General features: G+C 39.9%; 4 protein-coding genes across 6 annotated transcripts in view; 1 reads left to right on the forward strand and 3 right to left on the reverse strand.

Annotated features, from left to right (window-relative positions):
• The window catches only part of LOC108105830 (angiotensin-converting enzyme), a 43,685-nt gene that overhangs the window by 8,510 nt on the left and 7,632 nt on the right, over positions 1-27,543 (forward strand).
• On the reverse strand, positions 906-3,775 carry LOC108105831 (proline-rich protein 4). 3 transcript variants are annotated; one of them, XM_017212577.2, is made up of 4 exons: positions 3,565-3,775; positions 2,741-3,214; positions 2,090-2,677; positions 906-1,980 (listed from the first exon to the last, which is right to left on the reverse strand). In XM_017212577.2, the coding sequence occupies exons 1-4, from the start codon at positions 3,574-3,576 to the stop codon at positions 1,975-1,977; spliced, it is 1,080 nt and encodes a 359-aa protein (XP_017068066.1). In that variant the 5' UTR covers positions 3,577-3,775; the 3' UTR covers positions 906-1,974. The 3 variants fall into 3 exon arrangements, with proteins under 3 accessions (XP_017068066.1, XP_017068067.1, XP_017068065.1); XM_017212578.2 differs by having other exon boundaries at positions 906-2,677; positions 2,897-3,214; XM_017212576.2 differs by having other exon boundaries at positions 906-2,677.
• On the reverse strand, positions 12,639-14,789 carry LOC108105833 (non-classical arabinogalactan protein 31). The gene is made up of 2 exons (XM_017212580.2): positions 14,697-14,789; positions 12,639-13,907 (listed from the first exon to the last, which is right to left on the reverse strand). The coding sequence occupies exons 1-2, from the start codon at positions 14,706-14,708 to the stop codon at positions 13,092-13,094; spliced, it is 828 nt and encodes a 275-aa protein (XP_017068069.2). The 5' UTR covers positions 14,709-14,789; the 3' UTR covers positions 12,639-13,091.
• Positions 24,648-27,258, reverse strand: LOC108105832 (zinc finger protein 512B). Its single transcript, XM_017212579.2, has 3 exons — positions 27,146-27,258; positions 26,843-26,881; positions 24,648-25,966 (listed from the first exon to the last, which is right to left on the reverse strand). The coding sequence occupies exons 2-3, from the start codon at positions 26,852-26,854 to the stop codon at positions 25,133-25,135; spliced, it is 846 nt and encodes a 281-aa protein (XP_017068068.1). The 5' UTR covers positions 26,855-26,881; positions 27,146-27,258; the 3' UTR covers positions 24,648-25,132.

Below are 27,543 nucleotides of genomic sequence, written 5' to 3' on the forward strand. Positions count from 1 at the left end.
TCCCTCTCCAAATATAATAAAAACAGTACTCCCCCAATCGTTTTCCAACAACTCTTCCACAGGCCTCCTACCTATCTTCTCCTCGGTACTATCGAGCGAGATTATCTACCCAGCCCCTCAAAAACTCCCTCCTAAACAGAAGAGAACAAATCATCATCACCCGCCTCAGACTAGGACACTCATTCTTAACAAACGCCTACTACCTCGACAGAACTAGGAACAACGTGTGCCCATTATGCAACATCTCCCAGATTGACATCCACCAAATTATTTGCTCCTGCCCCTCCCTTTCCACGCAAAGATCCTCGTTCCTCAATAATCCTGATCCAATCAGCACCATAGCTAACCCCACAGATACAAACTCTTTAAACATCCTCAAATTCCTAAACAACTCCCATATCACCTCCCAAATCTAACTAAATCAAAGTTTTTGTAAATAAAATGTAAATAGTAATCCCTAGTAATATCTTGTATATACTCATAAGCCAAACATTCACAAGCCATATCCTAACTTAAGCCGAGCTGAAGGCCCTAGCTGCTATTGCTCCTAGCCATTTGTTAGCTCTTAGTTTTAACTAATTGTTAGCCTTAAATAAATAAATAAAAAATAAATACTGGGATAATAGGTAATTATATATTACCTTACTATATTAATATAGTGATTTTATAAAAGGTGTAGTTTCACGATCTTTAAGGGCATTAGTTGCACCTTTTACAAAAAATGTTATAAAATAAATGTTATAATGTTCGTTTTTATAACGTTTTGCTTTACTTTTGTAGTTCGTGATATGTTTATAGTTAGTTAGTAACGAAATATTTGCATAATATAAAAGTTTTTAAGCCTGTGTGTATAATAAGAAAGGCAACCCATTAAAGATAATAATTAAAAACATTTAAGTTTTCGTTTTGATCACTTGGTTTTTCATTTATTTAAATGTGTTTCATTCATCAGCTTCATTTTGTATGAGATTTTTTTTGTTTGTTTTTCTACAGAGTCAAAAATATTTGGTAAATTAAGTACTTTTTATAAATCCGTTTCATCTGCTTATATGCGAACAAGCAAAATTACATAGACGTATTAAAAACTAGGTAGCGAAGAATATTATAAAAAACTAATACAATACGTTCGTTTACAAACTGACTTAAATAGGCGTCTCCCTATATCTCGAATATCGCACAAGCTTAAACGCTATCAGAAAGTCTTATCACACGCTCACAACGCTGGGACGCTGCACACAACTGGATGGATTGTGATCCTGAGATCCAATTAAGGATTGTGGGATTGCATCCATCTCACTTGGGAACCGGAACGGGTGCACGAGTCGGGGTGGACCAGAGCAGAAGAGGGAGGAGCCGCGGCTGGAGGACAAAACAGCAGCAGCAACCACATCGATGATGCACCCAAGGTGGTGTCGCTTCCAGAGGCCATCCAAGAAGTCCACATCGTCATTAGCAGTACCAGTCGTAGTAGTATCCTTTAAAATCCTGGATCTGGCAACTGTGTCTGTGTCTTCGATCGAGTGTCTTGGAGGGTCGGGAAGTGGGTTGGTGTTCTAGTTGATGTTGATGTTATTTGTTGTGTGGGCTGTGCGGCCCAAATGTGTCGCTTAGAAGTCTTAAACTAAAATTCCTTTACAATCCACTCATTCACAGTGCTCACGGGTTTCGTCAACGTTTCAAGGTATCCTTGTGTTTTGTGTTTTATGTTTATGTTTTTTGTTTTTTTGTTTATGGCTTACGGCTAGAAGAGAGTTCGGTCTAAAAGCTAAGTTCGTCGGTTACTCGTCTGTTTTTCTCTGAATCTCTGTCGGTTATCACGGTCTGCATAGCAAAGTGTTTTGTCTATGGGAAAAGTGATATGTTATGGAATGTAGTGATATATGTTTGCGGGTTATGTTTCGGATTCTTTTGTTCAACTGATTTTGGGAAATTGTGGAAATGGAAGAGTTTTTTGCTTGCCATCCCAGTTCATTCTCAATGCTGTAAAGAAAAGCGAAAGAAGAGGAGAGAAAGAGAGAAGAGGTCGAGAGTCAGCAGTTTAGTAGCCGTGATATGAATGATAATCATGAGAGGCAAAATCATGCTCCACCTCGTGCTCATGCTCCACGATGGGATGCGAGTGATGATGATGGATGGGGGCGTGGTGATGGTCCTCCTCGATATGCTTGTGGTGGAACTCGGGCTCCTTGTAGGTGACGTGTTTCTCATGGTACTCCGGCACGTGTTTCTCGATGTGAACATGGACGGGCTTCTCCACGGGGATCTTGACCGGGTACGGAACGTGTTTCTCAACCTTCACGGGCACTTCCTTAATCACGGGGTATGGAGCGGGCACATGGACCTTGACCTCATAGGGCACTGGCTTCTCAACATGGACGGGCACTGGGCGATCATAGGGCACATGGACGGGCACTGGCACCTTCTTGATCACGGGCACTGGCACTGGCTTGTCAACATAGTGGGGCACTGGTTTGTCAATGTAGTGTGGCACTGGCTTGTCGACGGGCACCTTCACGGGGTAGTGGACCACCTTCTCAACGGGATATGGCTTGTCAACATGCACATGCTTCTCCACATTGTAGTGGACAACCTTCTCGACGGGATAAGGAGCTGGCACATGAACCTTCACTGGAACATGAACCTTCTTTTCGACTGGGTAAGGAGCGGGCACATGAACCTGTTGAAGGAAAACCAAAGGGTTAGAATCCCTATCTGATCTTTTACCCTATTCTTAACCCACCTTAACGGGCACTGGGCGATCGTAGTGCACATGGACGGGCACATGGACCTGCTTCTCTACTGGATAGGGTGCTGGGACCTCGTAGGGAACCTTTACAATCTCCTTAACTTCATAGGGAATGTGCTTGATGACTGGATAGGGCTTTGGCACCTTAACCTTAACGGGCACATGGATGTGCTTCTCAACGGGCACGTGCACGATCTTCTCAATGGGCACAGGCACGGGCACCTTCTTGATCACGGTCAGAGTTTTCTCTTCGTGAACCGGGAAGTGGGGCACATGGTGGTGATGATAGTCCTCATAATGGTGAAGTCCTCGCTTTGACTTGGTGGTGTCCTCGCTGGCCGCTGCCTCGGCAGCCTTGGCCTCGGGCTCAGCCTTCTTCTCGGCGGCGGGAGCTGCTGCCTTCTCGTCCTCAGCCCGGACGTAGCTGGTGGCCAGAAGCACGACCAAAGCCAGCGATGTCGCTGTGCGCTGTAAAGTTAAAGGAGTCGTTGTTAGAAGGGGTCGTTGTTAAAATCTTTGGAATATTTAATGCATGAAGTGGAAAGGAATATATATGGGCTAGAACCAAAATGTTCTCAATTCATTTTTTCAAAATTTCATGAAAGGATTTAGTAATCACATTTAATGATTGTGGATTTTGTGGAGATTTAATTTATTTTAGAATATTACACATATTAACCATATCACTGATTGCTAGATTGCAATGAATTTCATGGACTTTTATGTTTTACTGCATTTTTCTGCAATTTGAATCATTTTCTTTAGTCCTTTTTAAACACTTTTCCACTGCACTCTGTCGTCCTGGAATTGATACTTACCATCAACTTCATGCTGCTGCGTTTATCCTTCGATGGATGGGAATGGAAAACCGTTTTCCCAGATCGTGTAGCACGCGACTCGAGTTAATTGGGCGAGAACTGATCCCGTTTTTTAATCGAGGGGATGGATGAATGTATTGATCACTAGTCCACACGTTCCGTACCACTCTATGATGTAGACTGTTCGACGGTTAACGGTTTAATGATGCCAACTGCAGCGCCTGCGCGCACTTTTATAGTTCCCAATCGAAAGCAAAGCCACTCCGCCGAATGAATGGATGCACGAAGTAAAGTAAGCCGAAGAGCAGACGGCAGCCAAAACCATCGGCAACACCAATAATAATCGCAATGGCCCAAAACACATGCGGCGCAGCGAATGGTGAGCGGTACGCCTTACTATACTCATGTATGTTGTTGTTGTTGTTGCTGGTGTGCGGTTGCCTGTCTACTTTGCCTTCGGTGGTCCGCTGGCTGGTGGTTCGCTGGATTTTGGAGGCGCGAAGTCAACGCAGCCAAGCGCCAAATGCAGCGCCACCGTCATCGCAAAATAAAAAGCAAAAACAAGAATAGCAATAAAGCTGAGATATACGAAGCTTATTATTCCCTTTTTTATAATTTGCTTAAGCAAACCCAAAGAAAATCTTAGAGCATAGTCAAAACGCTTTAACCCAGAAAAATATATCAAAATCTTACAATAATATCAATTTATTGTAAGAATGTAAAAAGAGTTTAGATAGTCAAATTCCTATAAGCAAGGAAAGTATTTTCAGAATCTGTACATTTAATAGTCCAAACGATTTGGTAGTGTTAATAAGTCTCTTAATAAGCTCTTTAACAATAAACTTAAAAGTACAGGCAATTAAAAAATGTATGCCAATGCTTCTGACGTTTGAACACTTTTTTTAACAATTATTATCTCAAAAGTCCACATTAATATTAAGAAGGCAGAGCAAAGTGATCATCAAAGTCATAAAACTCGACAGACTCTGTAAAAATACAAAAATAAGATTGCAATATCAAGAGGAGACGACGCGAATGGGTGAAAGAGGGGTGGTTTTTCAAGGGGGTTCAAGGGGGAAGAGCAGACGAGGGTCTATGGATGCGTGCCATTTTGCTGTTTAATTCGACTACCGTCAGCTGCCGCTTTTTTTTTTTGCTGTTGTTGTTGTGCTTCTTGTGGCTGCCGCAAGTCAATGCACGTAAAAGGCTTGAGAAACCAAAGCCACAACGGCAACTTCAACAGCAGGCCCCACAATTTCTGGCTGGTAATTGAATAATACCCAAATGGATGAGCTGCCTTCAAGCCACTTCAAGTGATGAGCTGTTCGCTTTGTTGGCGGTTTTCATTTCAATGTTGTTTTTATGTTAATCACAAATGATTATGTACTTGTTGCTGCTGCATTATTTGCCGACTCTTCGTATTTGGGGATTGTTCTGCTAGCCGGAGGCGATGTTTTGATTGATTGAAAATGAAAATGATGTTTCCCGAAAGGAGTTAAGTCAATTTTGGTTTTTTTTTAATGTATCTATAAATTAGTTCAAGCATTTAATGCCATTTGTCGTTAAGTAAGTCCACATAATTCTCTTTTACCATACCCTAAAAAAATACACTAATCTACTTCGGCTTTTCCTTTCACCGCTTTGAACGTTTTCCTAATTGAATGCTCCACTAATCCTAGTTAGTTTTTTCCTCTTTTTTACTTGTCTTTACCCCCTCTCACTTTTGTTACACCCCCAGTTTTTTTTTGTGTGTCTCGTGTCACCTGATTTTCCCCTTCCTCGAACTGACCACAGACAATCCTCTGTCTGGCTGTCATCTGCATCCTTTTACTTTTTCCAGCAATGGCATTATGCCATTATACCATTCACCGGACCCAGCCCCAATGATTCCGGACCAGTTTCCGCGAGGTTGGGGACACTCGATACCCAACTCCAGCTGGAGAGTGTGTCACTCGGTCATTCGGTTGTGTCACTGCTCCACATTCGATTCACCAACCATAACCTAAGACAATGAGCAGTCACAAGTTGTAGAGACCAGAAGCTGGCGAACCGAGACGCCACTTCAGTTCACTTCAACCTAATCCAATCCATTCCATTTCCAGAGCTGCGTAATTGATACCACCAATAGTAGCACCACCAGATACCGCCAGAGTGGACCCTGGTCGGGGCGGGTCCAGTCTTAGTCCGATTACCTTCCTCGTTATTATGTCAATGGGTCTTCAGTCAGCTGTGGCTTGGCACACATATTAAGTATAAATATATCACACTTATAGTTAGTATGGATACAAGTTTAAGGTGCAGATCATAACGGTTATGTGATATGGTTTTATATATATTGGATATATGAAAGTTTTAGATAACTATTATTGAAAAGCGATTCTTAGTTAAGTTTTAACTTATATTAAAATCATTAATTATCTATGGTTATGGGTTCATTTGTTAGATCTTATGATCTTATAAGCACATTTGAATTATAGTTTAGTAAACATTGATCAGGTCTGGTCTTATACTCATGTAAAGTACCTTACAATCCACGACTTGTTACGATAGCAAATATTTTCTCGCTTTCGTTGCATGCATGCAACTTTCGATTTCGTTTCGATTCGCGTTTGTTGCATGTCTTGACCACATTGTTCGATGCACATTTCCACAACGGTCGGGAAAGAGATCGGTGGAAGTCCAGAAGAAAGAGAAACAGAGAGTGCTGTTTGGAGGCTGCCACAGCTGATGTTATAATATTATGTCATATGTTCGTTTTGCTGGGGCGCACGCCTACCGTCAGAGAGATGATTTCGAGGGTACATTGTTTGTGGCCCCATCAAAATCGGTTGGAGTGCACTTACTTCCTCGACTTAATTACCATATGCCACCATATATATCCATACCAAAGTATCTCACTCCCCCATTGTTTTGCCAGGTCTTTGAAAATCATCTTTCGATTCGAGCTTAACATCTTTTTGTCGATATTCAGGCTGCAGCTCGTTTGTTTACATTGTCTATGACCTGACCTTGCCGCATTTGGCGATAAACTAAGCTTTACATAAATTCATCTATCTATTTTTCTATTTTTCGATAGGTCTTTATTCGCCGACAAAGGTGTCAAAGTTGAACCAGCTGACGATTGATCATTCGAAAAAAGAAGCTGGCTCCTACGATTTGCATTCGTCGCTGCCTGATTTGTGTAACAATTTATTGTCATCGCTCGAGCATTCCATTCCACTTCGTTCCCATTTCGAGTTGTGATGTCTCAAATATTGGACGACTTCCAACAATATATAGAGCTGTAAGCCATGTAGGCGAAAATGACAGTTATGACATTTTATGTGCCGTTTACCAAAGCCTCCATTCAGCTCTTTGTCACCTACAGTTGTCGTTGGCTGTCGATTCGCTTGTGGTTTTCTTTTCTTGCCAAGGTATAACTGTTTTTGGGTCTCGGTGGTTTAACCGTTTCGTGTTTTGTTTACTGCCATTTTTTTTGGATGGGGCCACCGCAGGGTTCAATGTATTACTGGTCAAGGTCGTTTCTTTAGCTTGTTAGCCTGGCCAACTAACTGAAAAATTGGCTACAGAAAACGAACATAACTATTGGTCATGGGAAAACTTTATCGGGTTAGAAGTGTGCATCAGAGAAAATCTTGATGGTTTGGGGAAATCTTCATAAAATCATATTTTCAAAAGGATAAGAGAAGGGCTACCTTAACCAAAGAATAATAAAGATTTCAATATTCAACTAAAGCTAAAAATGGAAAATCATCAAAATAAAAAATAAAAAATAAATCAAAACCGAAAGTGAACCTCCTTTATCTGCAGTTAGTTCAAATGGGAAACCCCCGAAGTTCAATGCCAAATTTCGGGCTTTACTTGCCCGCCCAAAACATTCATTAGGCTAACAAAATATTAACTATCCCCATGATCTGTTCACTATTCAGGTTAAAGACCATTCCAATGAGCTTGCAAGACGTGTAAACTGCAATCACTCTGCCTTATTACAATCGGCTGGCTGAGATCAGCTCTTATTTTTTCACTCTAGCCAACCATTCCCTCAATGATCATTGCAATTAGGGCTCAATCAGGGTTTACGATCTCAGTTTAACGCATCTCTGAACCGATCGGCGAAATAACACTCAGAGAAAAAACAAGGAAATGGGGTCAATGGCAAAAGCATTTGAACTCTTGCCTCTTTTATTTTGGCGCCGTGCGTTTATTTATAGCTTCTTTTATTTTCGAATGGAAACTATTAAATTATCATTGTTTGAGAAGTTTGGTTTCTATTTGTCACGAGCCAACGAATGTTTTGGTCGGCCCTCGATTAACCCATAGAAAAACACAAAAATAACTATATCTATCCATCTATATGCAACACCAGCTAGCCGTGACGTTCACTTAATCAAATTTGTGGCTAGGAGTCTCACTATTTTTTGTGGGTAGCCCGCTAAGCTAAACTGATTAATAAGGAAGTTGAGCCTGCGATCCACCTGCGAATTTATGCAGAAAGCCAGAAAAACCAGTCAAAGGAAAACTATTTATTAGCATAATAATTCCGCCTAGGGGCCAGCTTCATGCTGGCCAGCTGTAATGGGGTGTAATAGTTGACCCATTGACTTAGTCAACACAAGTCTTTTTTTTGCATTTTTCTGTCAAAAAGTTGGCGAAATATTATGAGGAAAATCCGATGGCTGTCGTCACTTCTTCAGCAGAAACTATTTTAAATAAAGACTTTAATTTGGATTTCAGTTTTGGCCACAATTCCTCATTGTTTTTGTGGCCATAATTACAACAACAGCCCCAAGACCGATACAAAGTTGGCAATCAAATGCATGGCTCGTGTTGTTGGTGTAAATTGCGTAAATTGAATAAACATTATGCTGAAGTGTAGCCCAGGGTAGCAGACAGACACAATCGGGCTGGTCCGTTTATTGTCGGCATTTTCGTTTTACATTTGGTAAATCTGTTTTTGCAGCTCTTGGCTTTGTTGCCTTCTGAACCGCACTGAGGCGAAGCCGAAGTTGTTAGTGTGAATGTGGATGGGCAAACGAGGGGTGATTCAGTTGGTTTTGAATTTGAGGATTAGGTATTAGATATTAATATTAGGAGAAGAAGAAGATATATAGAAGAAGGATATATAAGACCTTAGCTTTTAATTCTTTGCAATATTTTTCTAGATTAATCCTTAGCCAATAGAAAGAGAGTTAGATGACAGGTTATTAATTTAAGAATGTTAAGAATGTTAAGAATGTTATAAGTTATGAGCTATAAGTTATAAGTTATAACTTTCAACAACTTTCTAATTTAAAAAAAACTCTTGAAAAGGTTTAAAGCCAACCTCGCCCAGCCTAAAAATATAGAGCGGAGCGTAATTAGGCAGCACTTAAATGACTGTAATTAACAAAACAACAGCAATAAAACAAAAATACGTATGTTAAGCAATGATCTAAGTCGAATAAAATACGAAAACTAGTTTAACGGAAGAATTCAACTAAAAAATAAAATATATTAGTTAAGAAAAGGTTGAACGTCTAATTGTTAGGAAACTATTATAGAGCACGTTAGATATGTACAGGCACATCAATCAAATCGTATTTATGGTTTTCCTATATTTCTTCAAAATGCACACCAAAACGCAGTAAAAACTTGATGGAGCGAAGCGACTTCCGAATAAGAAAATTAGTATGTGGAGAAAGTAAAAACAGTACGCATTATAAATGCCTATAAAAAAGCCAATTGGAGGCTCAATAAAAAAGCATTTTTATTCAAATTTTTAAGTTCAGAAAAGATTTTATTATAAAAAACTTATAAATCAAAAATAGCTTAGTCTTTATGTGACGATTTCAAGATTTTTGTCTTGCATTACGAAAATTTTATGACTGTTCGCCCATTTGCAACATATTTAAGATTTAACTCTTTGATAAATGCCAGAAATTACCCATACAAGTTTGCATCTGGGCTTTCGTCGTCGCTTTCGGCTGTTGCTCATTTTTGGGCTCTGTGGGATTGTTGAAATGTGGCAACACATTTTGGGTTTGGAAAATTTCTTTGCAACCGAAAAGTTGCGCGCAAAAGAAATTGCAAGTCAATTACTGTTAGACGGTTTGCATGGCGCCATGACGCAATCGCCACATGTGGCAGCCGCAAACACAGAGAAACAGCCACAATAATATCAGCGTACCAACGTCGACGTCATCAGCATATCGCTAATTGATTGCGTCTGCATTGGTTGTTATTGTTGTTGTTGTTGCTATTGTTGCATTCACTTTGCTTTTTTTTTTTGGTTTTTGGGTCGAGCCATTCTCCATTGGCACACAAGCTGGCAATCGGGCTAACACGAACAGCGGCTACGTTTCTCGGGTTAGGACAAGATCAATGTTGCTTGTGGCGTTGGTCAATCCAGGCAACAGGTTCTCCCAAAACGAAAGACTCAGGCAGCGAACTTGAAACGCGTATCGGCTCTTTCTGGATTGCCTGTCATTGCAGTTGATTGCGCCGATAAATGTTGCGGCTCTAGAGTGCCGAGCACACTCCCATAGCTCACGTGCATTAATTGTTGCATCACTTTTCATCGTCTCGCTTTTCATTTCATTTTTTGCCAAATTACCTGCCATTTTTTTCCGTTTTTCTTTTTTTTTTTTGCTTAAGTGCTTTAGAGATTATGTGAGAAATTGTGGAGCAAGAGTGAAATGGTGCCTCTGTCTGGCAAACACGATCGTTGTTAGAGCAAAAACATAAAAATATTGATTACAATCAATAAGAATTAATTCGTTTAGTATTTAGTGGCGTGTTTATTTGTCATTATCAAATATTTAATTGTTTATATATAATTGAGATATTTTTACGCCATGTTATCATCTTATATTTATTTCAGTAAAATTAATTTGCCTTTTGTATTTTCTCTTTAAAAACATTCATTAGTAATAACAATAAAGATCATGTTTAGTAAAATTAAGTTAAAAAAAACTTAAAATATGAATTAACCCTTTAAATATATATGAAAATGATATCATTTAATGGCCTTGTAGGATATCAAATCAACACTTTTATTTGCCATTCATTTGAGAACAAAGCCTTTGTTTTTTATCATCCCCCAAGTGTTATTCATAAGAGAAACTGAACTTTGTTTTTTATTACTTTACTTATTGTGAAATTCATTTATATCGCTATTGCACTTCATTGAAACTGATAAGAACGGTGCTTTACATAATTTGTCTTTATTGTTTTCGTACATTTTACTCTGAGAAGAATTTGAATATATATTTGGAGATAAAGTTTTATATATTTCGTAAGTTTTTGGTTTTACAATAGAGCTCTCTGCATTTCAGCATCGAATTTCACTTGTTGGTTATTACTATCTACTGCGGGTCTTCTCTTCCGAATTTGCCAAGTAACTACAGAAGCAATGACTATTATCAAAACACAAACTCCAATAATTATTCCCAATAGATTCGAACTCCGGCTACTGATTCCTTCTCAGGACTAGAAGTATAACTAAGACTTGAAGGACTAGATGAAATTATTTCTGTTGACTCGATTAATTCGGTTGATTCAGTTAAGTCTTCTGCCTCTGTGGAGGATTCTGTTGACGTAGATGAGATTGGGGCAAGAATACATTTTCCTTTGTCGGACTCCATGTAGCCGGGACAACATTTATATTGATCTTCAAATTTGGTTAGGGTCTAGGAATTGTCATTACCTTAAATTTCTGTACAATTTTGTGTTTTCCAGATCTTACCACTGTTTTATTCGCTGCTGGTATACCTAATTGTTTGAAATAATCCCCAAAGTTTCCATAGTCTTCTATGGGTTTGGCTACCATTTCCGTATAGTTCACAGCCACGTGTTGAAGGCACAAGTGAGGATCTCGATCGCAAATAGACATCTTAAACGATGCTAGGCTTATCAAAGTCACTATTATAGTCTTCAACATTTTGGCAATTTCAATCCGTTCCTGAGGGCAGTCAATAAGCAACTGTTGCAACCATATCAGGAATAAGAATTTAATTCTCCAGAGAGAAAGATCAGAAGCCTCGCATGGTTTATTAAAAAGGGATAATTTGTTTTTAAAAGTTCGGTTTAATTGGGAATATTTTCTTCCGACAGATCTTAAATAAGTATTTAGATACGTTTGTTAAGGTCCCCTTTCTAATCTATATTTTCGACTTCACTGTGCGAATAAGATAGGAAAGCTTCAGCATAGATAAAGGAAAGCTTGGATTAAACTTTGGCATATATTAAGAGCATAGTGCCAGGCTTTTGTAATATTGAAACGATTTATTTATTTCAAATTCATAGATCTTTTTATTTTACCAACGCCGCTATTACAAGATATAAAAGCTTGAGCCTATCGATATTTTCTTCGTAAAGTATAAGCTTAAAGTAGATTATATCATATGTTTTGTTGCATAGATTTAGGGTTATCGCAAAAATTTACAGTTCAAAAGCCACTGGATAATTTATGTAAATTAAAATAAGACTTGGCCACACTTAAAGTGACTGTAAAGCTCGTAATACTACTGTTCGCAGTAGATCCAAGGAGTTTTATAAGTTCTATTAAATATTTTTTTTGTATCGAACATTTTTTTTGCTTGGTTCATGATTTATTCGGATCTCACACCTTTTCATGACGTGAAAATATATTCAGTTTATTGATGAAACTTATTCTTCTGTATAATATCAGTATCAAAAAGCTTTGTTTAAAGTTTTTAAATGAATTTTAAAAAAATGGGGCTAAGCAAAACTTTTGTGGAAAAGCTTTAAATATTATTGTATATAATATTACTATTCATTGCATATTTTTTGGGATATCTCAGCCATTTAAGCCCTTATCCTCCTCAAGTCTTTTAATCACCAAATTTATTCTCTCTCTACATGGTCATAATATTTAAATTAGCCTACATTTTTTAATGTATACGTTTTTAAACCAAGAAAAAAGGTACCATGAAACCAATAAATATTATGTTGCCTTTATAAATTAGACTGTACTTTAGCTTGAAGCTTAAAGCCCAAACCTTTTTAAAAAAATCAAAAATCACTTTAGGAAAGTCCCTTATTATGACTGCCCACAAAAATCAGCACAACTTATTTTTTTTTTTTTTAATTTTCGTTTTATTTACATTATTTAAATATGTACAAACATTTCATAGAAAAGAAATTTACATGAAAAAGTCGAAGGAGCAACTCGTCAGCAGTTATTTCTCTGTGATTGTCTACAAAAGAAATGTACACTCGATGGAAACGGAAGCAAGGAGACAGGCACTTACTGAACGCCCCAGATGGGTTTTGGCAAGCTTTCTATAATGGTTTGCGTCAGGTGTGTGATCTTCTCCTGCTTCGGGTCCTCCTAGAATTTCGGTTGGTATCACAAACTAAAACTAAATTTGTAAGTCGTACGTTGGCGGTTGCTGGGCGTGGGAATGTGGGCGTGGTGGGGGTACTTGATTCTTAATGTCTTTTGGATACTTTCGACTTGTTGTTGTTCGCTCGCCTTCACCCGATTTCACTTCTCAATTGGCCCTCGACAGCATTTGCGATTTCGTCTACTTTTTGTGGAGGTAGCCACCGTGTCCGGAGCTGCCGTACGAGGAGATTCCGTGTCCGGAGATGCCGTAAGAGGAGATGCCATGTCCGGAGATTCCGTGGCCAGAGATTCCGTGTCCGGAGTAACCGTGGCTAATGATAGCTGGAGCAGCGGCGACAGTGTGGGTAACAGCCACGGCGGGCTTCACGTGGCTCTCAACATGGACGGGCACGGGCACGGCCACCTTGTAGGGCACTGGGCGCTCCACATGGACGGGCACCTTGTGGATCACACGCTTCTCAACGGTGTATGGCACGGGCTTCTCAACGGGCACGGGGTAGGGCTTGTCAACATGAACGGTGTAGGGACGGTCGACAGGGATCTTCACGGGCACGCGGATGACCTTCTCGACGGGGTAGGGCTGGGGCACTTCGACGGGCACCTTCACGATCTCCTTGACCGGGACATGGACGATCTTCTCAACGGGGTAGGGCTGGGGCACGGGCACCTTAACAGGGTAGGTGACGGTCTTCTCGACTGGGTAGGGAACGTGACGCTCCACCTGGTAGGGAACCTGCACGGTCCTCACAACAGTGTTGGTGTGCACCTGGGTGGGCAGCTCAGCGACAGCTGGGGCCACTGGAACTCCAACTCCGATTCCGGATCCAAGGATGGCGCCTCCCGCAGAGGGACCGTATCCATAGCCCAAACCGTGGCCAATGCCGCGCTTCTCCTGCTTCTTCTCAGCGGGCTCGGCTGCCTCGACGGTCTTCTTGGGTGCCTCATCGCTGGCGCTAGCCACCAGCACGCACATCGCCACAAGGCCGAAAATGAGCTGCAATGGCAAGTACGTTATTTTCGATCGAAATTCAAAATTGGTTTGTCCGGGGGTTATGCAAGTGCAGTTGCTTCCGGCTACACCTCCGCCCGGCCACTCCATAATTTTGAATATGACAATTATGCAATGGCTGGAAAGTTGGCTGGGCAATCAGCCAAGTTCAATGCTGGCCTAGGCCCCCTAACATATTGGGCATGCGACGTATGCGTAATGTGGCTTCCCATTTTCGCAATACTTTGGGTGAATGATGTTTTGTAACAGGCAAATGACTAAAAAAAACTTTACAATTGGATGTACTTTTAGATGGAAAATTCAACCAAATTGTATTCCAAATTATTTACTTATTTAATCATTTTTTGAAACTCCTTTTTAAGGCTAAAAATCGTTTCAGTTCATCATATAATTTATCAAATGTATAAAAAGTTGAATTCTATAAAACGAAGTTCGTTCTGTGAAGCTATTAATATCCTTTTTCTAATCTAAAAACTATTCAACATTTTTGCAATTATTTATAATGTATATTTAAATAGTCCTGCCACTAAAATTCAGAGGTTCTACAGGCAGGTTATAGTATCCGTAAATTCTTTTGTTTTTAATGAAGCTGTTTAAATCATGGAATAACTTGTTTATATATTTATTTTAATTGCCACACCGCCGTGTCTCTAAGTTAATCCATAAATATTATCTTTTTGTTTAGCCACTTTAACGGAAATCGAGTTCTTCAAGCACAATTATTCTAAGTAACACTTTGACAAGGAGAACACACTGAGCTCAGACCGAACATACCATGGATTTCATTTTGCACTAGGTTTAGCTCCTCAACACTTTGCGATCAAGATGGGCTTGTATGTCTCAACCAACCCGCAACAGTTAACTGAATAATTTTGCACAGACGCAGCGAGCTTTTATATGGCCGATGCTGTGGCGGGATTGTCTTCAGCCGCTGCTGCGCAGTCGCCGCAAATCGAGATCGCAGCAGCCGTGCCAAAAAAGCTCGCTCTCTATTAGCCTTTTCTCTCTCTGTTAGCCAACTATCCGTGTGAGCCATCGATTTCAAAGGAAATGCGTCAGCCAGAAAGCTTTTTTGTTAAGCGAGGGTGCCTCACACGTATAGTGTCCGTGTCATCCGTGTGACTTGCGTTCGTGTGCGTGACTATCTGTGAGCATTTCAGCTCCAACTATAGCAATCTTTGCGTTCCGCTGGCAGTTTTCAGATACTAAGTACTTGGGGCAGAGCTCCGTGGAAAGGAGTGGATATTTTTTTAAATATTTTTTTAATCCTTATATTCCTATAAGGAATATCGCTCTGTCAAATAACTTAACTTGCAGAGGAAGTGAAACTTAACACATCACCTCTTTACGATTTTAATTTGGACAGTTTTTAAGTTTCTATATTTTTCGAAAAGTAAAGTACAGCGTTTTTTCTTTAAGGAATTGTTCAAATGGTTTTTAAAATGTAAAAAGTATCAAAGTTAAGTAAAATATAATTTTTTAAAGATTTCTTTAAGCATACATTTTGTATAATCTTTTGTTCAAGAAACAACTTAATAATAATTTTAATCATTTGAAAATGATTGGTTGACGTTTTCTGGATTCCGTTAACGCCAGAACTATTTATTTACATTTTTTAATGGCCTTAAATTGGTGGTTTCTTAAATATCACTTTCGTCACTTTATTTCCTAGTCGCAAAGCCTTGAGCCTTTAATAGCCACCACTAGCACTTCAGTCACATAATCAAATTAGACACAACGGCCAAAATGTTCCACAGCCATAAGTCAAATTCGCATTAGCCACACATTTCCGAAAATTTCAGGTTGCAACTGCAGTGGGCTGCTGCAGTTGCAGTTGCAGTTGCATATTGAATGTAAATTGGTTGGCTGTAAAAAAAAATTCATGCGCCGCATAGTCTGCTTGATTCTGTGTGGCTTCGTGACTGAACTTTTGATCTCTGATTTGTGTTTGGCTCAGTATTCTTGTTTGCTTCGTGTTTTTTTCGTCGCTTTTTTGTTTTAGTTTTTTTACTTTTTGGCCAGGCTTAGGAGCTTAAGCCTTGATATGGGTGCATTGATTGAATGCTGCGGCGGTGTGGGTAATTTGACATTTTAATGCTGCAGAGGAAATACTCGCCAATGGCCATGTAAATGGAACGTGTGAACAATGAGTGGACCGCAAAACGCTGACAAAGGAGAACAGATACAGACCGAAAATCATGTTTGGATTTATGTGCATTAAATTAATTGTGGACATAATGCCCGGACATAATGGCAACCGAGCGTATTAGGCGTATTGTAATGTGCAGTTGAAGGCGAAGGTCGCCAGACATCATCACTATAGCGGTGATCATCATCAGCATCACAATCGGTTGCAAAGTCTGAGTCAAAGTTGAACTACATTCATTGGGCGGTAGCTGCGGGTGGTGGTGGTGATGGTGGTAGGCCTTGCCCATGTGGCGCTTCTTTTGTGGCCAGTTTTTTTGTTTTTTTCTTAACTAATGGGAGGCTATAGTCTTCGCCGCAGAATCATCGTATTGCAGTCGAGCGGATGACTTAAGCGCTTTAATAAAAAAAATATGCAAACCAAAAACACGAAATCAACGGCAACAAAAGAGCCCAGGCCACCGAGCTCAAGTTCAAGTTTATGCATCGGGTTTTGGTCGTTGTGGTTTCTTTTTCATCACTCGAATTTTTATGGTTTTTCTAGATCACTTTCATTTTGTTGTTGATTCGCCAACATTTGAATAAGCGGACAGAGATAGATCGAAGATCTTAGCTTGTGTTTGTTTTATTTTTCAAATACCTAGCACTCATTTAGTACATGGGTATCTTGGACTTAAGATTCCCACTTAAGTTTAATTTATTTAAATTTTCAGTCTAGTCACGATTTTTTAATTGCCTATGCTAAGTTTTTGAGCGTGTGCCTGTCAAAAATGGTAATAACCCCCTAAACGATATAGAATAATACTAAGTGAGCTATAAAATCGAACCAAAAGTCCATATTGAAGGCACAAAATAAATTAGAAAGTAACAGATTTTCACAAGAACCATATGATAACACTGAGAAATTAATTATGAATAATTGAATATTCAATTTCCGTTAAGATATATGCAAGGTAATGCTATTTTCAGTCTTCAATTCACAGTTCTCCATATCATTTGCATATGATTTTATCCGAGAGGAGGGTCTCTTATTAGTAAATTTGTTGTTTGACATTTGGCGTTCACTGGCCGCCACTTTAACTAATATAATTAATTAATACTAAACTGACGTCAAAGCTGAACTCGTAAGGGAAAAGAAATTATTGAAAATAAGCTATGTAATCTGAAAAATTATAATACGAGATTTAGGAAACTAGTTTAAAGCTGAGTAAAGGCTTTTAGGCAGCATGGAAATTTTTACTTTGTCAGAGTATTTTAAACCAACAATAAGAACATAAAATTTGCGTTTTGTATATTATTATTCTATCTTTCTTCTAGAAGAGTCAGACTGAAATTTATGGATATTTGGGGGGGTTTTTTTCTGTTGAAAATAAAGATTATATAACCAAACAAAGTAAACATCTTTAGAACAGATTTGTTTATAAAGCGTCAGATGGCGATTCTGCCCAGTAATGTTCTTGCTCAGCCAGCCAATTGTGCCATTAAAAATGATTTAAATCTTAGACTGCAAACACCTTTCGTGCTAGGAGGCCATAAATTAAACAATATACAAAAAATAAAGCTATTCAAATTTGTTTAAGCGACTTTTGGCAAGCTTTTTTCGGCTTTCGACGACTAAAGACAGCACATAAAAAAAACCGATAACAAGAAGTTTGCTAAAAGGAATTAAACATTATATATAGATGGTAATTAACAATCCGCAAACAAAAGACAGTCATTTATTATAGGGCAGAAGCACTCATGAATATCATTCGAGCGAGTTCGATTTATTGGGCGCTGCTTAACATTTGTCATTTGCCATTCGTTGCCGTTTTTTATTTGCACCTCCTCAAGCATTTTCTCATTGCGTTTGCTCCAGTTTTGAGATGCCACGCATTTGTCAATCGAATGCCGAACATGTTTCGATTTCTGATCCGTGCAAATATGCCCCAAGCTGATTAAATTTTCGTAATGGTTTTTTTTCTATTTTTTTGGCTAATCAATAGTGTGGAACCACTTTTTGTGCTGCAGCCAACTAATTGCGGCCTAATGCCGTTCGAGTTGATTTCTAAATTGTCTAGAGTCTAGAGCCTCCCAAAACTTATAACTTGATTGAAATTCAAACACTCACTATATAAGTGGTGAATGTTTGTTGGCTGAGTTCTTTACTTCAATGTGACAAAGTCGAAGCAGTTTGATCGGTTGATTAGCACAAGGAAGCTGATGCCAATCACAACTCATTATCAACAACTTCTTTTACTCTCTGCTCATCACTGGTTTTAAGTCTGCTTAATTTATCATAATCACAAGTTCCGAAAGGAAACTGCGAAGGTAATGCCAGTCAAAAAGTAAGTGCTCTATTAAAGTACTTTTTTTTTTGTAATTGTTAGTCAGGGTCTTTTGGCCGGCATTAGATCAGCCAGAAATTTATCATAATTAAAGACAAGCCGAGCGACATAATTTGACCCAAATTTTTGGTGGAATTGAAATTGGAATGCGAACGAAGTGGCAAAAGATTTTCTTTTTGGATGGCCATAAACGGTTTCGTGCTGGAGCTAAGGTCTTTTGGATTTCGGCTAGAGGTTGTGCCGAGTTCGACTTGGGCTTTGAGCTGGGCCAAATAACATTTGTCAATTGAAATGGCCAGAAAAACAGAAACTTGTACCAACTGCGGGTCGAAGACAATCGTGCAAAACCTTCGACATTTAATTTTGTTTCGTTTTTGTTTATCTTTGGTCTGCACGTTTGGTTAGCAAAGAAAATTGTCTAGAAAAAAAATACAGTTTACATGGGGCAATTTTTGTGGCTTCCTTTTTTTTTCTGGTTTGATAATTGCCCGCAAAAAGGTCATAAGAGAGCCGAAAACAAATTTTTGATTCGCTTGTTGATGGACACCACGGTCTTGCCACCGTTTTGACCTCAACACCCTCGAAATGAACAAAAATAATGACCTTTGACAGACAGTTGTTCGCACTTAAATCTCTTGCTGTAATATTTTTGGGAAAAACTCTAGTTCGGGGCAACAATGGCCTGCAGCAAAAAAGACCAAGAGACAAAAAAAAAATGAATCTTTCGATTTGACATTTTCCATGTAATTGGCCAAATGCGGTTAGGGGCCCGGCCCCGCTTCGAACCTTGAATTATCAGACCAAGACAATACCGCAGCACCGCCTTCGATCGCCGTCGAACTCGAAGTACACACGGAACCAGACTCCAAAGTCTCCGACAGAACCTGAGTGTCAGCCCCCCGATTCCACTGATCTTGGTGGCTTTTATCCAGTGAAGAACTGGCTGACACGCCCATTGAAACGCCCACACAAACACCTCCAGCAGCCAGTTTGGGCAGCCCAAAAATCGTAAATAATGCAAATAAAGATATTAGCTGATCGGTGTGCCGTGAGTGTCTATATAAGATAATTAAAAATCTAGATAAGGAAAATACAGGTATTAAATATTTAAGTTCGGTATGTATTTAAATTTTTAAGTGATATTTCTAGTTATGTTCCCAATTTACCATTTAAGTTAAGCTTAGAATGGGAAATTTATTTATCTGAGATCCTGAGAAACGCTTCCAGATGTCTTGAAAGGCATTCTGGCGGTCGTTTATATCGCCTGCCGACTTCATTGACATTCTTGATTCCATGTTTGCGGCAAACTCGTGTTTGGCAATAAAAATAAATAAATCATTTTGAGCTTTGGCCATTGTTCGTTTGTACGAAAACTCTGCAGCAATTAGTGCAAAAAAGTTTACAAACAATAAGACCAAAAAAATAGAATTTACAATAAAAAATGTAAAAGAAAAAACAATAGTTCGGTTGGCCTGGGAATTATGTCGTTTGCTCGACTTTTGTTTTTGCATTTTTTATGCAAGACGGCAAAGTGTGAGAGTGTTTGTAACACCCTGTGAGGAGATGCAAATTTATAGTTTTATGGAGCAAGCTGAAAATTCCCATGCCAACATATCTGTCAGCAAAAAAAATCTCAAATGAAATACCCCAAAAAAGATTAGGCATCTCATAAAGATAAAGATGGCATTTCAACAATTGCATTCATTTCATAAGAATTTAAACTTATTTTAACATTTTTTTAGTAAAGGAACTGTAATTGAGTGATTTACGACTTAATAAAAATAAAAATCGTTTATTATGCTAAACTGTTTTGTCATCTAAACTTAATTTGCCTAACTAAGCCAAACTAACAGACAGTTTCAATTGCTCGATTGACATTTGGCCAAGTACCCGCCTGCCACGCCCACGCGGATCAATGAAAAATTAGGCAAATGATTCGACTGCAACAACATGTCATGACTCGACTCGACTTTGTGAAATAAAAAATTACTAATATCAACAGCAGCGCCATCCCACAGAAGACAATGAATGGACAGAAAACGAAGCCAGTTTGTGGCAAATGCCACAGTGACACACTAACTGGGTGACTCCAAAAGCCGTCACAGCAACAACAACAACAACAACAGCAACTGCAACAGCAATAGCAGCACCTAAATGCAAAAACAAAAATTATGCAACTTTGGCCAAAGTAACGCTTTTTCGAGCAGCTGCAGCAGTAAGTCGCAGCATGGTAGTTGGCTGGACTCCTGCAGTGGCCTGGTCCCCCAGCCAGATTTGGGAATCTGCCGCTGGTGCAGTTTCGATTTCTTTGGCTTTTGGGAAAGATGTTTTCCAAGAGATTTTCCTATTCACTTTTGGGGACTTACAACTACTCGGCTGTCTTGTGGGCACCATCACCCCCCAAAAGGCGTTGGCCGCCTTTGTTGGACCGTTTGACATAGTTCGCGGCTTAGATAGAGAACTTGAAGGAGTGTCCACAGTCACAGAGCGAACACTTTCAATAAGGAAATAGCCAACTGAAAAGTGGGAATAAATCGCTTTGATATCGAGTTCGTTGCCTGAGTCTTTTGTTTCGCTCGCTGGACGCAGGTGAAAGGATTCGCGCAGCTTTCGTGCAAAGAGAGACCAGCACACCCGTGGTCGAGACTAGGCCACACCAGGCCACAATTTACGGCCATAATTCAAAAGAGGAATTGCATAAGACGATTGAATGCGATGCGGTAGCATTTGTGCGCTTAATTGTTTGCAATTTGAATGCACCATCAGATTGGGCGGAGATGAGTACGGACAGGTAGTTAGGCACAAGTCAAGGAGGTCGAGTCATAAGTCGACGTCAAGATATGATCTGGAGTACAAAATGTACATGGAGTGGATGGTAGATTGAAAGACCAAGTTTGGAACTCTAATTCAATTATAGTAGTTAAATATATTTTATTGTATGTTTAAAACACCTTTACGACTTGATAAATTGAACAAAGGTTTCTTGTTCATCAATAAGCCAAAAACTTAATTTAATTACGATTTTTAAGTACAAGCAATTTGGCTAAAGTTTAAAAGTTCTGTTAACTATAAATGTAGCAGTAGCAGTAAAAATTTAAACACAACAAAATCATGTTTTCTATTTTTTATAGTTTTTCCTAGCATTCTTGCTGATTGTCTCATAGCTCATCGCTCATGCTGAGGGGTCAACAGACTTAGCATTTAGCTGAAATGCGATCATGCACCATGTCAATTGCATTGTGGCTATAAAAAGTATTTTATTTGCCGACTTGCTGGTCGAATGAAGCGGCAAGCGGTATTGCAGGGCAACAGAAGACACATACGATACAAGTACGCGGGGAGATCTTGTGGGAGGGCCTTTGGAGGGGGGCGTCTTTGGATTGGATAGGAGTCACTGGGATTTCCAGATTGCCAAAGACGTTCGCTTCACTTGACTTGCGCACCGGCGACTTCGATTACGTTCGCAATTTGAGGTTCGGTTTTTGGTTTCGGTTTTGGATTTTGAGTTTTGTGATCGAGAAACTGGTGCAAGTTTTTTTCCCCCCTTCATTTTGTCGTGATTTCTGTGCAAACTGCTGGCAAACACAGACATGCATTTTGGCCAAAGGAGAAAAAAATCAAATACTAAAACTGAACCAATTCATTTTGCAATCGGTCGACAACTGTTTGACGTTGCAGACGCATTCAGCTTGGATTTTGGCGATGGACAAGTTGGTGGTGACCTTCAAAATGCCGCCGACTGGATAGTCGTTCATTAGAGCAAAAGTTTCGAATTTGGCAATATGTGGAACGTCTTTCGGTGGCCTTTTCTCAGACTCGACTCAAAAGCTGAGAATTGCGAAAAATCGTATACCGTTTGCCATCTTTTGTCGTCCGACGTTCCGATTGTGTCTCCATCATTTTGTGGCAATTAATTAAGTTTCAGCAAATATGCGTACCTCCCCCATCATCACAACATTGCCACCGATCTCCCCGCCAGTAGCCACAAGAAATATCGTTTTAATTGGCCACCGTCGGCTGGCGCAATTTGTTGGCTTGTCTCTTTCGGCCGGAATGGCTATCATTGCGTAAATGTTGCAATTCGGGCAATTCCTTCAGATCTCTGGGTCCCAATCGATGCGGCGTGTGTGGGATCTCATTTTCGATTATGGGCGGAAACTGAGCCAATAATTCATGAGTTGACAGTGCTCCAATTATGAGCTTTGCTGATATTGCGGATGTCGCTTATGCATATTCATGTACCCAGTCCTGAGATTAATATTATTCATGGGAAGTTGAGATATGTTTATAAAGTTTATGAAGCTCAGGGGAATGATGGTAAGAGTAAAGGTTTTTCTTCATATTTTTTGATATATCTTAAAAGCCGTAAACTACTTTTAGCAATATAAAAACCTTTGTAAAAATCCTCCACTATGGTTCTTATGCATTCTATGTAATTATTAATGATTAAAATATATTTGTATTTAATTACTATGTAGCAAGCTGTGGTATTGATCAACGCGGAGCATTCTTGTTTAAACTAATTTGATGTAATTAGACCCTAAGACGGCGACAATTAAGCTTGATAGAGAGATCCGCTTGGTAATTGCAAACGTTGCATAACCCCAAACACAAACCAAGTCAAGAACGAAACTAATGTAGGTACGAGTGTCAGCGAGTGTAAGAATGGGAATATGCACATTTGCACAACACCTACGAGTGGCAACCGTCAAGATCACAATATAATTCATAACAAATTATGGTTAAAAATACAGAATTACGAGTGCATGTAGAAATATATATATATGTGTATGTAAGTGGCGGAGTGCCTCTGCCACGCCCCCAAAATGGATGTGTGCAAATGCTGTCCGCAAAGCCGCCGACCTTCGGGCAAAGCCAAATGAATTCTTTGGCCTGGAACTGGTTCTGTCTGTGTCCAGAGACATTGATCGGCTCTCTTTTGTTTTTAAATCGAAGTCGAAGTCTAAAGGAAATTAAGTCAGAAATTAACAAGAACGGGTGACTTTTTATTAGAAAGTTGTTTCAGTTCCGTCTTAGCCAAGATCAGCGTCCTTGGGCTCCGTCAGATCAGTGGCCAAAGACGCCCAGAGGGCTTTGGCCCCAAAAACATTAAAAGCACTATATGGTATAGAGATCATCCCGAAAATAAATGTGCTGATCTTTAATATATGGTAAGCGAGCTTAGAAAAACTGTTTTAATTGCCCTCGTTTGGATAATAAGTAAGATGGCCCAAACCGGATTCTTGTTTTATTTTGTCTTTGAAGTAAACAAATGCTAAATAGCCCTAAACTTAATTGATTCAATTCATCAAAATGCAAACATGTTCAGAAGCTTTTTTTTTGCAGTTTGAAAGTTGATATTTTGGTATTTGATGAGGAAAAACCCCGCTTAGTTCGTTCACTTGTCGTAAAAAGCTGAAAACCGACATTAAATATCAAGTGACTACTCTTCATTTTTTTTCTCTGTCGTCCATCTGCTAGTCCTACGCATGTGGCTAAATGTTACTAAAAATTTACGAGCGACTTTTAAATGAACCCAACTGACGACTGACTTGTCTTGGGAATGGATAGGTCTGGAGAAGTGCACGTCATCTTTGGCTACCATCTGCTCTGGTCGACCTTGCGCACGTCTCGTCTTAATCTGATCATCGCAGCTCATCTTGGTTTTTTACATCACTTGGACTTTAATCGATTAGTTTGTGTGCTAGTGACTTGAGACTTGATATTTCCTTCCGTCTCAATGCAATTGCAATGCCAATTTGGGTCATGTCAGTTGAGGTGACTGACATGGTGAGAGGATTCTCGGTTTTAAGGACCAGGAAGGTGTCAAGACCTATGTTATTATTGTGACTAAGTTTTATTGATTTATTTAAGCTTAAGCTGATTTTTATTACAAGCATGAAGAATTCACTTTTGATAGTTATGAAATAATTATGCGTATCCTGTTTGGGCGCCTTGAAATTTTCGAAAGGTTTTAATTAAAAAAGGAAGTTATCAAAATAATATGCAGTGTTAAAGCTGATAGCGATTTTTGTTTTTTAAGTTAAAAAGAATATTTTATTTCTATTATTTTGATTTTTTTTAAATATTTGATATGCAACGAAACATTTATTATCCACCCATTCAAAAAACATGAATTTTAATAACGACATACTCTTTATTTACAAAATATATATACAAGATATTTGAAAGCAAACAAAATCCCGTTGGCAAACTATTTCCTGCTGCGAACCAGTGAACAAAGACAATAGAATTTATTTTATGTATTTTTATTTTATTTGTCCTTAATAGATTTTCACATAGATATTTCTGTTGTTATCCATTCAATTCATTGTGCGCCGAAACCTTTCACTGATAAACATGGCCAGCTAAACGGTCCATAAATGGTGAAATTTACAAACAGTTAGCTGGTATTTATCCTAAAACCTGGAGCATTTTGGCCCAGCACAATGGCTTCCATTGGTTGGCTGGATTGGAAATAATTTACAAAAGGCATTGCTTGTTTCATCTTGGGGGGTTCTTAACAGCTACAGAGAGTGGCAGGTCGGAAGTTGGACTTCCCGGGGTGCTTTTAGTTTTTTTGTTTTTGTTTTTTGTTTTCGCTTGTTGGATGGGAAAGGAAGGCTGAGAGGTGGAGTAGAGTTGGGAAGATATTTGAAAATGTTGCTAGATTTCCTTCGGCTCATTTCCAGAAAGTCCGCTCGCTCCAATGGAATCGCCTACTTCCAGTCCGTCCGCTTACTTGTGGTAACCATGGTGGTCAGCGAAGACGGTGGAGTCGTGTCCAATGGCACTGTGACCAATGGCGCTGATGGGATAGCTGCTTACGGCGACGGTGGGGGCGTGCTTCACAACGGAGTGCGAAACCACGGGCACCTTTACGTAGACGGGGTATGGTTTATCCACATGCACGGGCACCTGGACATTGACGGCCTTCTCTACATACACGGGGTAGGGCTTGGCCACAGGCACGGGGTATGGCCTGGGCACCTCAACGGGCACTGGACGGTCGACGGGCACATGGATTGGCACCTTCTCGTGGCGGATCACTTCGTAAGGCTGGGGAACTGGGACTGGCACCTTGACGTACTCCTTAACGGTCACGGGCACCTTACGGATGACTTCGTAGGGCTGGGGCACGGGCACCTTAACCTCAACGGGCACACGCTTCTCATGGACCACAGGGTATGGGCGGTCAACATGCACGGGCACGGGGATTCCCTTGGTGATGGTGATGGTCTTGTGGACATCGGCTTGCTTGCTGATCACATAGGGGGCAGGAGCGTGGTGGACAGCCACGGCGGGAGCGGTGTGTCCAACGGCAATTGCGGGACCACTGTGGCCCACAGCGATAGCAGCGGGAGCAGAGTGTCCGGTCAGTCCATAGCCGTGTCCGTAGCTTCCGTGTCCGGAGATGGAACCATGTCCCAGGTAACCGGTGTCCAGACCAGCGTGTCCGTAGCCATACCCCAAATCGAGCAGGCCGCGCTTGTCCAGCTTCTTCTCCAGAGGCACCTTCTCCTCAGTTTTGCTGGCGCAGGCCGAGGCCACCAGCAGAGCGGCTAAGCAGATCTGTAAAGGAATGGGTTGGATGGGGTTGGTTAGGAGAGTATATATTATAAGCTATGAAATCTCGATATGACCCTCTGCAATATCCAACTATGTTGAACCAATTCTGTCTCACAATATGCAACATTGTATTACCTAACGGAAAGGCAGACTTTTATGACCCATAGCCTAGTTTGATCGATTACCTAATCGCATTAGAAAGCGAAGGCGATATGTCGCCCGATTCGCATTGTGTCGTCCGTTGTCTCATCAACCTCTTTTGCGATTCAAATGGTCAAGTGAAATTCGTGCGTGCCTCGCATAACTGATGCACTGCAGAGTTCCGCCCCAAAAGTAGACTTCGCCCACTGCCACTCCCAGTTACCGCCTATGGTCTACCCTCCTTCCCCCTTTGCTGACTGGCGTCACGTTACGCATACGCAGTCCGCAACTCGGCGAATGCATTTGGAGTTGGCTTTAATTGAGCACATGAACCCAGTTGATTACGGCCTGGTATTAGACGTGGCCGGCACTCCAATTATGATCGTTCAGTTAATAGACGCCTATTAGCCATTTCGTTCAAGTTGAAGTTGCTCGTTTGCTACCATTTCACCTTTGTGTCGTGCAATTTAACGGATTGTGTGGTATTTAAGGAAGTTATTGAATAGGAAGATGGTAAATAATACCTTGTATTAGCATTGCAAAAAAAAATATAATACTGCATGATAAATTAGTTGAAGTCTGCATTGTTCTATAAGCAATAAGTTGCAATTCTTTGACTGGTTTCTAGATTTCCCACAATTAAATATGCTAGTAACCCTATTAGTTCACACATTCGCCAACATTTACATATCAAATATGATTTCTTGGAATTAAATTCTTTATTTCTATTGTACTTACGAATACTTTCATTGTGGATTCTGTTGGGACTTGCCAAGGCTGTAAGTAAACAAAGAAAACATGCGAATTAATTATAAGTAAGCCAATTGAAAACCATAATAAAATCATTTTAATAACAATGCATTCTTAGAGAGTATTAAAACATTCTTTGAAACGATAAACTAATAAAAAGCACAAGTCCGGGCACAGTTTTAGGTTTTGAACTTTTCAAATCACAGCTTAAAATTTATCTTATTTTCACATAGAGTTATACACGCATTTTAGAAACAAACAAATTTTAACTTGGCATTTGACAACACTTACAAGCAACTCAGTAACAGCGAAATAGACTGTGGAAGGATTGTAGAATCACTAGCGATTCCAAACCTTTGACTGGATGCTGTCTGTGGTCAGTGGCGCGCTTTTATACCCCCAAAGAGTTTTTGTGTCAAAACGAAACTGAAAACGCCGCCAAACCAAGTCGCTGAGCGGTTTCCAAAAGCTTTTCCCCCAGTAAAAGCCAAGCAAAATGCTCTCTTCAAAGCTTCGAACTCGGCTTGGTTTTCGCATGTGTTAGTTTGTTTTGTGAATGTGTGAGTGCTGCTCGGAAAGTTGCAAGCGGAAGCGCTCACTAATACTTGTATAGGCCACCAATACTTCTCCCTTCACTGGTCTTCTTTCAATGTATTGGTGATTTTAGTCGCCAACTTAAAAGTGGCTTA

This window comes from Drosophila eugracilis, unplaced genomic scaffold (assembly GCF_018153835.1).
Source record: "Drosophila eugracilis isolate 14026-0451.02 unplaced genomic scaffold, ASM1815383v1 contig_353, whole genome shotgun sequence".
Classification (NCBI taxonomy): Eukaryota; Metazoa; Arthropoda; class Insecta; order Diptera; family Drosophilidae; genus Drosophila; species Drosophila eugracilis.

Bases quoted from the DNA above. Each gene is read 5' to 3' on its own strand.
- LOC108105831 (XM_017212576.2), bottom strand. The intron at 2,678-2,740 runs GTGGGTTAAGAA...TTCCTTCAACAG, and splicing joins ATCGCCCAGTGCCCGTTAAG to GTTCATGTGCCCGCTCCTTA.